The 12,537-nt window shown below is 39.6% G+C and overlaps 1 protein-coding gene across 3 annotated transcripts in view; it reads left to right on the top strand.

Moving 5' to 3' along the window:
- The first annotated feature begins 685 nt into the window (after nucleotides 1-685).
- Nucleotides 686-12,537, top strand: part of trim36 (tripartite motif containing 36) — a 30,909-nt gene continuing 19,057 nt past the window's right edge. The window contains exons 1-4 of one of the 3 annotated variants that reach the window (XM_061767908.1): nucleotides 686-845; nucleotides 5,860-6,094; nucleotides 9,852-9,917; nucleotides 11,825-11,893. In XM_061767908.1, the coding sequence (XP_061623892.1) occupies nucleotides 783-845; nucleotides 5,860-6,094; nucleotides 9,852-9,917; nucleotides 11,825-11,893 (433 nt within the window). In that variant the 5' untranslated portion in view covers nucleotides 686-782. The remainder of the gene's footprint in view (nucleotides 846-5,859; nucleotides 6,095-9,851; nucleotides 9,918-11,824; nucleotides 11,894-12,537) is intronic. The other 2 variants (XM_061767906.1, XM_061767907.1) reach the window with 2 other exon arrangements.

Raw genomic sequence — 12,537 nt, 5'->3', positions numbered from 1 at the left:
GATCTAGAAATACAGTATGCAGGATGATATACATTTACAGTAGATACAGTACATAGAGCAATAGATGCAGTATGTAGATCGGTACATTGATGCAGTAAATTGAGATATGTTTAGTTGCAGTATCTAGAACAATACAGATAGATGTACCAATATAAATAGATGTATAGCTCATATGAGAGAAGTATTGTAGTACGTATGTAGGTAGACACCATACAGTACTGTGACTGGAAAGATTTATATGTCAGACATTGCTGTGTAGAACATTGAGTTTTAATGTAATAATTATTACATGATGACTTCAATAATACATATTACATAAGGAATAAAATAGATAACTTGAAAATTGACTGCGCTAAAGAAGAAAATCATTGTCCTCTCTGTTCTTTCATGAAGTGAAGCAGATTAAAAATGATATATTAATAATTTAGACGGTAATAGATTTAAGTGTCTGTAAGAATGGAGTCATTCACTTTATGTCAAAGAGGCTCTGTGTGACAGGAGACATCTCCACTCGGGTGCAGCAGCATGCGAAATGTGGTAAGATGCATGGCAACAAAATATATACATATGAAAATATACGAAAGATGTTTTCCTATGGTCTGCGCATGCACATACAAGAGAGGGAGGGAGGGAGGGAGGTGGATGGGAGAGCTGTCTCATGTTGATCTAAAAACCACAGCTGTTGTGCGCGCGCGCGTGTGTGCGTGTAATATTTAACACAGCTCCCGCGCTTGCATCATCCTCTTCGTCCTTCTCATCCTCATCCTAGTCATTCTGCAGCCATGTCGGACTCGGAGGACATGACGGAGTTCGCCAGCATCGTGGAGCGCATCGAGCGAGGCGAGGTGAGTATCGCGGCCGGCGATGGGAGCGCATGCAGCGGCGTGACAAGTCGTCCGGCTGCCGGGCGCATGGAAAGCCTGACCGGTGCGGTTTGTGTCACGTTGATATGATTTATGGTCATTTCAATCTGACACACGAAGTACCATGGGCTTCCCCTTGAACACGTCAGATTTATAAGATTTATTGCCATTTTTTATTCTTCACTTGTGAAGGCTGGCAGGCTTCTCTGCACATTCTCACTGTACACTATTGAACATAATGGTGAGTCACATGCATGCAAAATATGATTACCGCTCACTTTGATAGGTACACCAAATGAGCTCCAGTACAAGAGATGCATCCAGATATGTCTTTTCAATGATAATTATTCGTTTACCAATAGTATAGGTTTATTATGATTATGGGTGTGTCGAGTTGCACTGCATCATACTGAGCTGTAGGAAAAAAAAGTAGACATCATTGTCGACATCAAATCCATACAAGTAAAGTACTGTACAGTCCATGTACATGTTTACAAGTAAAAAAAAAAATATATATTGCTTTTAAATTGCATTACTTTGTTGCTAAATAAATGAATCACTATCCATACTAATAAAAAGTAAAATGTAAAAAATATGTTTCTGTATTAAAAACAATGAATGACTGAATGAATGAATGGAATTTTTATCACGCCCAGCCCACATGGTCGTATAAAGCACGAAATAAATAATCCAGCACCAGGATCAAAGTGCAATAAAAAGTCATGTAAAAAACACTTCATTGTCTCTCTTCCCAAGCTTCGGAAATAAAATATGCAATTCCCAAAACATCAAACAGCCACTTCTATTTTTCCTTATCTGACCAATAAAACATATCAGGGTTATATCGTATAGTATCATTAAACAGACAATCTCTTAGTGTACAATATGACAGAAAATGATTCAAGTCACACATCTATCACAATCGATTAGCTTCAGGGATATTATTGAATCGACCGGTTTCAAAGGCCAGAGGGAGACGACTACACCTCAACTGAGCAGCCAAGGATCTTTAGTGTCTTTGAAACATTTAATTTATGCATATTTATACTGCATCTGAAAAATATCATTCAAGGAAAAAAAAAAAAAACAAGTACCTTTTAAACACTGGAGGTTCTCTGTGTCTATCCCATGATGCCATGTGCTATAATTATTTCAGCATGTATTTCATATTACAATACTATGCAATCTTGGCACACTGGTCACTTCATTAGGTACACTTATATGCTGGTGTACCTAATACAGTTCAATAAAAAAGAGATAATGCTCAGTTTTTATTTGTTTATCATGTGGCCTCTCATGTAGCTAAATGCCACTATAAACTACAAGTACAATCATAAATAAATTAATAACGAGACACATTTTGAGACAATTTCTATATAAAATGAGAATTTGTCATCATCATCATCATAGCTAGCTAGTGAGTGTATTGTGCTCATTTTATTATTTTTAGATTTACATTTTTTTAATGAATAGCCTAAAAATAGACCAGTGCAAGTATTCTTATCAGATCTAAAGCAATTCCGGCACCACTCGTGGATACTGATATCAATTCTATTTAAAGATCAATTGTAGAGCAGCTCTTGTTTTTTGCTGTTTTCGTCATCTGTATTGGAGGCTTGACGTAAATGTGTCGAAGTGAGATGTGTGTGTGTGTGTGTGTGTGTTATTTCAGTAGTTCCACATTGCTGCAGGCAGAGTGCACACTCTTCTTGTGTATGTAGTGGTGCATGTGGTACACTTGGCAGCAGCTGTGCAGTGAGGCAGGGCACCCAGTTACTGAGAGGTGTTTATGATCCTGGATGGGAGGAGGGTTTACAGTCTATTATCACTCTCATTCTCAGTTTTACATGCATGCATTGTGAGTGCACTACAAAAACAAAAAAAAATTCCCATGAGAAATAATAGAAGGAGTCTGTGCTAGGGTCAAACTGTGGCCCTCACAAACCCTGTAACATTGTACAGACATTGTTTTAAGTCACAAGTTGTCTTTATATTAACAAAGTCTAATTCCAGTGAAGATGTGACGTTGCGTAAAATGTAAATAAAAACAGAATACAATGATTTACAAATCCTTTTGAGCCTATCTTCAATTCAAAGTGGTCCATAATATAAAAAGATTCAGGGAATCTGGAGAAATCTCTGCACATAAGCGGCAAGGCCGAAAACCAACATTGCATGCCCGTGACCATCGATCCCTCAAGCGAAGCTGCATTAAAAACCGGCAGCATTGTGTGAAGGATATTGCCACGTGGGCGCAGGAACACTTCAGAAAATCTTTGTCAGTTGACACAGTTTGTCGCTACATCTATAAATGCAAATGAAAACTCTACCATGCAAAACGAAAGCCATATAACAACAACACCCAGAAACGCCGCAAGCTTCTTTGGGTCCAAACTCATCTGAGATGGACTGACGTAAAATGGAAATGTGTGTTATGGTCTGACGATTCCACATTTAAAATTGTTTTTAGAAATCATGGACGTCGTTTCCTCCAAGCCAAAGAGGAAAAGGACCCTCCGGATTGTTATCAGTACAAATAAAACAAAACAAAAACAGCATCTGTGATGCAATGGGGGTGTATTAGTGCCCATTGTATGGGTAACTTGCACATCTGCGGAGGCACTATTAATGCTCAAAGGTTTATACAGGTTTTGGAACAACATATGCTGCCATCCAAGCAATGTCTTTTTCAGGGACATCCCTGCTGATTTTAGCAAGACAATGCCAAGCCACATTCTGCATGTGTTACAACAGCGTGGCTTCATAGTAAAAGAGTGTGAGTACAAGACAGGCCTGCCAGCAGTTTAGGCCTGTTTCCTTCCCATGTAAAATGTGTGGCACATTATGAAGCGCAAAATACGTCAACGGAGACCCTGGACTGTTGAGCAACTGAAGTTGCGCATCAAGCAAGAATGAGAAAGAATTCCACCTCAGTTCCCAAACGCTTATTGAGTGTTGCTAAAAGGAAAAGGTGATGTCACACAGTGGTAAACATTCCCCTGTCCCAGCTTTTTTGGAATGTGTTGCAGGCATCAAATTCAAAATTAGTGAATATTTACAATAATAAAATAAACTTAATCAATTTGATCATTAAATATCTGGTCTTTGTAGTGTAATCATTTGAATATAGGTTGAAAAGGATTTGCAAATGATTGTACAGTATTCTGTTTGTATTTACGTTTTACACAACATCCCAGCTTCATTGGACTTGGGGTTAGTAAAAAAGGTGTTAAGCACTTTAAAAAAACAAAAGTTAAGCGCTGTAAAATGTAACGCTACGGTAGTCACGCAAACTATAACCACAATAATGAACAACAATGCTTCATTAACACCTGTGAAAGTAGCAATCAAAACTAAGCATTATTTAACATATTTCACACAGTTTTTGCACTGATCCAATTGGCTGGTGTACCTAATGAGGTGTCGTGTGACCTATGCCAGGTCAACCATCATCTTGTTAACAGTAGATATTAGCTCTCCCCTCTCTCCCTTCAAACTCAGTTCAAACACGCTCAATCGTGGTGTCAATAAACTTGTCATCTTACTATTCAGCGTATAAGACCCGTCGGACTCTATTTAAAAAAACAAACACAAAATTTTACGCTAAATCATGTTCATTTGACAGTAAAAAAAAAAAAAAAAAAAAAATTGTTGGATTGATGAGCCGGCTGATTAAGTTTACGAGATGCTCTTGAAAGCAACACTGGTTCCCATGGAGATATCCCCCTCCTCTTTCTTCTCACCCCCCTCCCCCACGCGTGCTGCCTTCACTGCCGCAGTGAGTGTGGGGTACTTATGCTGCTGCTGAATCACCGGCTCTACTCTTTCAGCTGCGTCAAGAAAAGTTCACACGGCTTTTTTAAAAGTTTTTTTTTTTTTGTACTCTGCATCAGCTGCCATCCGCGCACACACGTCGTCTGTGTTGGGACACCAAGAAAACCTTTATTTTATCTTTTAAATTAACGTGTGAAGTGAAATTTCCCCCTTCTTCATCATGACTGCGGAGTTGCAGCCAAGTAGCACACACGCGGTAGGTTGTTGGGGGGGCAAAAAAAGTTTGATACATTTGCTGAGGCGATACGTTTAAATAGTCCTTTTCAGGCCACAAAACTCTTAAATTCTAACTCTCATTCGAGCTGTCGCCTCTTTAAACCTTTCATTTATTATTATTTTTTAACGACAACTAGCCGCTTCCCTCGTAAACGTGAGCAACTTACACTTGTTACACACGCGTTTTTAAATGTGTATTTTGTGTCCATATTTAGCCGGTGGACTTAATCCTACCTTATGTAATGTGTGAGAACCACGCTAAAGACACACTATGTAGATCAGGGAGTTAAATTGTCACACTTGCGCAAGTGTGCTTCGCGCTTGCCAATATGGTCGCACCTATGTGATAGAAACGTTTCTGAAATTGGATTTAAAACAAATATAAAAAAAATAAAATAAATATATGCTTTGCAATTATTAATCTAATGAGCATCCCCATACTTGGAGAAAGTTGTTTGTATGCTTTGTGGTGGAAAACAGTGTAAAAAAAAACAAACAAATCCTCATAGACTGGTTAAAAAAAAGTCTGGACTATATGAAGGGAACTTGGGCAAAAAAACAACAACAGTACTTTATGTAGTAAAATCATCCAAAATGTCCATGATATACTGGGTCTCTACTGTATCGAGCTGTATGGAGTTTAAAAAAGGCTTCTATATTGAGATAATTGGATTATAAAAAGTTTGTACTATGTGGTTGAAATCAAGGTAAAAAGGATGTGCTCTATTGGTGGAAATTCTGACAAAGGATGTGTAGGACATGGAGAAAATTGGGTTAAAAACAGATTGAATGGGGGAAATCTATATAGAATACAATTAAAAAGAAAGCATTCACTCTATGGTTGAAAACTGGGCAAAATGTTTGACCTATTTGATGGAGAGTTGGTAAAATTGATTTAGATTTGATTGATTTTTTTTTTGAATTGGATTTCATATGGACTTCACAGGTTCCCATCAAGAACATCGAGCGGGAGCTGATCTGCCCAATTTGCAAGGAGCTCTTCACGCACCCGCTCATCCTGCCCTGCCAGCACAGCGTGTGTCACAAATGCGTCCGAGAGCTTCTCATGCTTAACTATGACGACTCCTTGGACGGTGGGTCCGAATGCTCGTTGCCGGGCAGCCCCAGGTCCCGCGTACCCTCGCCGTCCATGGAGAGGCTGGACAAGCTTGTGCGATCAGGTCAGTGTGAGGAGAGAGACTTTTTTTTGTTTGTTTTGTTTTTTTGATGGCACAGGGGTGATGTATTGATCTAGGTTAGTGAGATGACATACGGTGGAACCTCTGAAATCACACGTACTGTACGGTGAGTTTGAATTTTGCCCATATAAATGATGTCATTCAACCAGTTCTAGGGTCAAAGTGGAACTTTTATTATATCTAGGCAATGTCATACAAGTGTAAAAAATAAACACTGTCTTAGCTTTAAAGGTGCAGGCGTAATGCGAAGGTGGTTGGGTGTTGCATATGTGCGTCGCGGTTCACATTTTGCTCCAAATTCTTAATTTTCATAAGAGTACAAAAATAAATTAACCACTAGGAATTTCATTTTGCAAACACAAAATACTTGGTCATAAATGTAATGGCGAAGGCCTGATAAGAAGATCATTTCCGTTGCTAATTCAAACGTTAACCACCATTAATATTACGATGTAAGGCTAGGTAATGGGAAGTAGCGTTACGCTCAAAGTAGTGTAACATAAGTTAATGTAACGATGTAGGTAGCGTGACACAAAGTGACTCAGCTTAAAAAAAAAAAAAAACTTAAATCATAGTCATGCAAAGAAATGCAAGTAGCACAACTTAAAGTAGCATAACTTGCTTGCACAATATAAAGTAATACAAAGAAACTTAACATATGGTAACAGTGAGTGATGCAAAGTAGCGTGACAAGGTCACAAAGGTAGGTAGTTTGATGCACAAATGTAATTTAAAATGATGCGAGATAACTTAAACATGATGTAATGTAAAGTAGCGTAATGTAACGTTGCATGACTTAAACATGAAGAATACAAAGTAACGCCAAATCGCTTGAAGTAATGTAACAACTTACAATGTCAAGTAATCCAAAATAATGTAAAATAGCTTAAAATAATGTAAAGTCACAAAAAGTAATATAACTAAATCTAAAGTAAAGCTAAGTAACAGAGTTAGGGGGCAAACTCAGATCGTGTGTCTGCTTATGTCATGTGGCTTCCTTTTTTTTTTTTTTTTTTAAATGTTCTCACCTCCTTCCCCTTGTTCACTCTGCTCGTTCTTCTCAATTAAGTGTTGCGAAAGGAGAAAAGCAAACAAGAATCTTCGGATGCCGGCTAAACTAGCCGCGGTTCGGTCTCTGCTGTTTTGTGGGACTTTGGGGGGCATGCTTTTCTCCAAAATGTGGGTCAAATTCCCAAGTGTTGGACTTTAGAGGCTGGAGTGTACAAGGAGCAAGACAAAGGGCCGAGCTCAAATTGGGCCAAAGCGTTGTTGTCTCTCCCTCCTCCCTCTTGTCCTCCATTAATGAACACAAATGATTTGATGACAGTGTGTCACACGTGCCTTTCTTGCGCTAATCCTGCCCATTTTCTCAAGTAGGAGTCACCTTTTATGATTGATCTCTGCTTAAGCTTTGACAAGCTCAAACGTGAAGCGTCACTACTGTCTGTTTTTAAGGAAGGTGGGGGTGTCAAATAACCCCTTAATCATCAAAAACAGGCGAGTGAACAAAGACTTGTGCGTCATTAACTTGTCACAGCAGTGTTAGGTTACCTTATTAAGTTGGCTTGAGCAGGCCAATGTACAAGCCTTTAAACAGTATTTGCAGGGACATACGAGGTTGTACTATTTCTCGTCAGCTGCGATTCCAAGTGAGTAGATGGCGATACCATAGAGGTGACCGTAAACCACAGCTGGTTGCTCATTGGTCGAGCCAATTTGTCATCATTTGGGGATACGCCGCTCAAAATGACAGACGTTAACACACGCTTATACCTCTCAGGCTCCGCTTTGCTGCAGCGGCGGAGTGTAACACTATCAGAGCCAGCTACAAGTGGTCGCTATGGCAATGAGAGGTCAGGGGCATAAAAGAGTATTTAAAAAAAAAAAAAACCTCTCTCTTTGGGAACATTATTCACCCTGACACTCCAACGCAAGCTGAATGAGTTTATTATATCCAGCATGTGTTGACACAGGAAACCCAAACCTCCACTTTTGAATAAGCAAATTTCTCAGCAGGCTGAAAGCCCCTCTATGTGCGAGGACGACAACCCCTATATTTCAACTGTGAGCGAGTGCGTTCAGCTACAGCATTACACGGCTGTAAACATTCTACCGGGGATGATAAAACACCTCGTTCTGTACGTTTTAATAAGATGATCACAAAAGCCCGCAGTCCATCTTGTCGTTTAAGGGCGAGAACTTACGAGCTCGTTACCTCTCCGAAAGAACAAGACGCCCACCGCCACTCGGATGGTCGGTTGCCATGGCGACACAGTCTGCCCCGTAAGGAATGAATAAGGGATTAGTGGAAGCCGAAGAATGGAAGGGGACCTGCTGGCTGTTTATTTATCATCCGTGTGCAACTAGGACAGGGCTTGCTGCGACGTGAGTGGATAAAGGAACGCTCCTTGTCGTCTGTGTGCCATCACAATCTCACGGCGAAAGATGACCAACACTGCACACCGCAAGCTAGGGTTGGGCCATGAATCGATTTTGTTTAATTTGAATTTATTCGTCAATTATCTTTTTTTTTTTTTTTTTTTTTTTTTTTCTTCTTGAATTATTTTTGGGCATTTATTTATTTATTTAAAAGTTCAAAGCATGTCCTCGCTGCTGTCTTAAACAGGGTACTGTGGAAAGATTGTTGGTTTTTGCAAAAAAAAAAAAAAGAAAAAAAAGTTAGGGCGGAACAATCCCTCTTAACACACCCCACTCCACAGGATCATCGCTCAGGATAATCTTTGGACGTTTGATAATTCACCAGGAAGCGAAAATGCTCAAATTTCCCCCGAATGTTGGGCGTGTGTGTGTGTGTGTGTGTGTGTGTATATGTGTCACTGAATTTCGGGAAGCCATCTTAAAACATGATATTAACAGCACTGGTGTAATGCATTTTTTGTATTGAAGTTATTCTTGTTTTGCATGGACTTGTGTTCAAGGTGCACTCAATGGACACTTCCTTGGGTACACATGTACCTACTAATGACATCCATCCTAGTTTGGACGTTTCGATATAGCTTTGGATTCTTCAAGTGTACCTATTGAAGTGTCCTGTGAGTACTGTATACATGTGCACCCAGAAAGTATTCAGAGTTTCACTTTTTCCACATTTTATGGAAATTGTATTTCAAAATGGAATAAATTTAATTTCCTCAAAATTCCACACACAACACTCCCCATAATGACACCATTTTTTATTTTATTTTTTTAAATGTTCAAAATGAATTAAGAATTTAAAAAGCAAGAAGTCACATGTGCATAAGTATTCAGAGCATTTGCGCAATCCTTGTTTATGCACCTACGGCAGCAATTACAGCCTCAAGTCGTTTTTTTTAAATATGATTCCAATCACGCCACGAGCCTGGCACACCTATCTTTGGGCTGTCTTGCCCATTCCTCTTCGCAGCACCTCAAGCTCAATCCGGTTGGCTCGGGAACGTCTGTGTACAGCCATTTTCAAAATGAATCTGTTACATTTTCGAATAAGTCTGTAACATAACAAAATATGGAAAAAGTGAAGTGCTGTGAATACGTTACGGTTGCGATGTACTGTACATGTAAGTACTCTCTATGCTTGGTACAAAGTGTTCAATCATTTTTTATTTTTTTTTGTATTCCACTCAGCTACATGACGCTCATGTTTATTAACCACTTGCTTATCACTGACTGTTTTCATGATGAGTCACACACATTTATGTGTTTCATATTTTATTGTCACCTTTTTGTTGATTGCTTGCAGCCACAGTGCGAAGGTCGCTCGGAAGTCGAGGTAGACGCGGCCTCCGGCTGTTGAGTAGCTGTAGTAGTGAGTACAGTGCCGCCAGTGGACCCTCCTTGTGAAACCCTAGCTTGAGTGCTACTTCTCCGCTAGACCCCACCCTTTTTCTTCTTCTTTTTTTTTTTTTTTTTTTTTAGCCTTGTCCGCACAACTGCAAGCTCACACTAGATAGGAGTTAAAGAAGTTAGTTTAGCCTGTAGCTGTGCTTAAGCTCTGGGCCCTACAGTATTATACTCCAACTCCACTTTCTGACCTTTACTGCCATAGCCCTTAAAATTTGTCTCATTACCGCAAAATATATATATATTTTTTTTAGCATGTCCTGTTTCTGACTACTGCATTCAAAACGTGGTCTTCACAATTTCCCGCTGGAGTATTTTGAAGTGGACAACCGACCACTCCAAACTGTGCAGTGGAAAAGTGGTGGTAGCTACTGTAGTACGTTACATATCATCAATGTCCGATGAAAAACTAAAAAAAAACACACTCTCCATTTCAGATACAAAGACAAAAAAATCCACAAAACCGATCGAGATAAGTTGGGATCTTCTGTTTCAGATGTTTACTACTGCATAAGTGTAGGTTAATTATGGACTACGGCGTGTGATGCAGAAATTCAGGTTATGTTGCCGCCGTAGGCACAGAACTAAACCAGGACCGCCCTGTACATGTTTTTTCTTTGGACAGCAAAAGAGAGAACATAAATATATCAGCAAACAAACGAGCACGAGAAATACGGCTGTTTAATAACGCTGAAGAAGAATGCCAAGCTCATAAATTGAAAGTCATTAGTGATGGTTGCTCATATTTCGCTCCAGTTCTGTATGTGGCGATATTGCATTACAAAGCGGTTGACAACTGCCAAGCAGGTGAATGAGAAGAAGCCACTTCAAACCTCTGTGGATAGGCTGATTTAAACGAAACAGTTTGTGATCAGGTTCAAACATTTGTGGCAATCTGTTAATGGGTTCAATGCTAACATCTATCTATCTATCCTACTATTTACTCAGTCAAACTGAATGACATGAAAAATCTCACAAAAGCAACAACAGCTAGTTTGTGTTGAAAGAGAGGAGCCTGACTCTTACACACCAACGCCGTTTGGGCCTGCAAAGATTCTTCCTCTTATTGACATCGGTGCCCTCAGGGCCTTCTGCTCGCTCTACTTACCATCACCCGGGAGGCACCTCATGGCATTAAATACACAAAACCAGCTGCTAATCATTTAGCGCTTGCTGAGGAAGAATTGTCCCTGCGAGCCAAACAAAACAAAACAGAAGACAAGGCAAGCGTTTGTCTGTACGATGGAGCTGCCAATATTTGATTGCGCTTTGGATCCTGGTGAGCATTCTTCTTTGGATGGTTTTATTTTCTTTTGATCAGAATAAAATAATAGCCCCCAGAGCTTTAAAAAAAAAATAAAAAATCCCACCGTAATTATCAAACTGAAATGATTTTTTTTTTTTATTGCCGTTATCCCTAACTTTTTGTGAGAAGAGAAACCACAAGATGTTAGCATGAAAATAGGAGTTCAGAACATTCTAAGATTCTCCCATCCCTTTGACACCGACAACATTATGTCCGTCTTGGTTTTTATTGACCGACACGTTGTTAGAAAACATCAGAATCATCCCTCGGATTTTACGAGAAGCACTGTCGCTGCAGGGTAAGGTCACTTGTCGTATGGAAGCCACATCATGCTGATCATAGTGCGTTTGTCATGATCAGGAGTTGCGCACTCGCAGCCGCATTTGCCCGGAGGTCTCAAACTGTCATGCTTCGCCATCTTGCTCAGTGTTCACGTGCACAGCATATATGCACACCCAACATACTGTAGTTCACACATTTGTCGCTCTTCCCGCTGCCTCACCGCTGCTTTTGTCCCCTCCACAGTGTTTTTTCCTCACCTGAGGAGTGTTTGATTGAATTTTCAGGTCCTCGGAAAAGAAGCGGAAATACTGAGATAAATCCAGCACTCCTCACTTCTCCTGTGCCCCAAAAACGTGAAGCAATATTCTTGTCAATGTTTTTTTTTTTTTTTTTTTTTTTTTTTGTTTGCTTGCTTGCTGAGCTGTCACTTCAGTTTGCTGGCTTTGAGTGTGTTCACAGTGTGTTTTTTGCGTCCGCCTTCTGCTTTTGTGTCCGTGATGTGTATGGACCTCACTTGTTAGGATGCTGCTGCTGCATCGGTAACAAGCACAGTAATTGTGGATGTAAAAAAACAACAACCACCACCTAACTCTTAAAAGCTTTAGGAGGACTTGTCTTTAGGAGGACTTGTCTTGTGAATGTGGAAATACACTGTGTTGATGTGCCAACTGGAAAAATAATAATAAAAAAAAAAAAAAAAAATACAATGGCAATCCTTTCGTTGCACTATTTGACTTCCAACCTTTCCAATAAGAAATACAGGAAATGGAAATTTGTTGCCACTCTAAAACCAACTCTAAGTAACAAGTCAACGTATAGTTACAGTAAATGTTGAATTGTTACTGAAACATTGTCTTGACAATGGAGGAAAGTGTTTGCAAAACAAATTCTTCCATAGGAAATAATGGAAGTGAAAATAATTTGTCGCCATGATAAAAGCTTTATTAACTGTACAAGCGCCGTTAACATTTGTAACTAACTGAGCTGAAGTCTCTTG

This window comes from Phyllopteryx taeniolatus, chromosome 3 (assembly GCF_024500385.1).
Source record: "Phyllopteryx taeniolatus isolate TA_2022b chromosome 3, UOR_Ptae_1.2, whole genome shotgun sequence".
NCBI lineage: Eukaryota > Metazoa > Chordata > Actinopteri > Syngnathiformes > Syngnathidae > Phyllopteryx > Phyllopteryx taeniolatus.
Note: the sequence above shows the minus strand (reverse complement) of the source record. Positions and strands in the feature narration are given on the sequence as shown.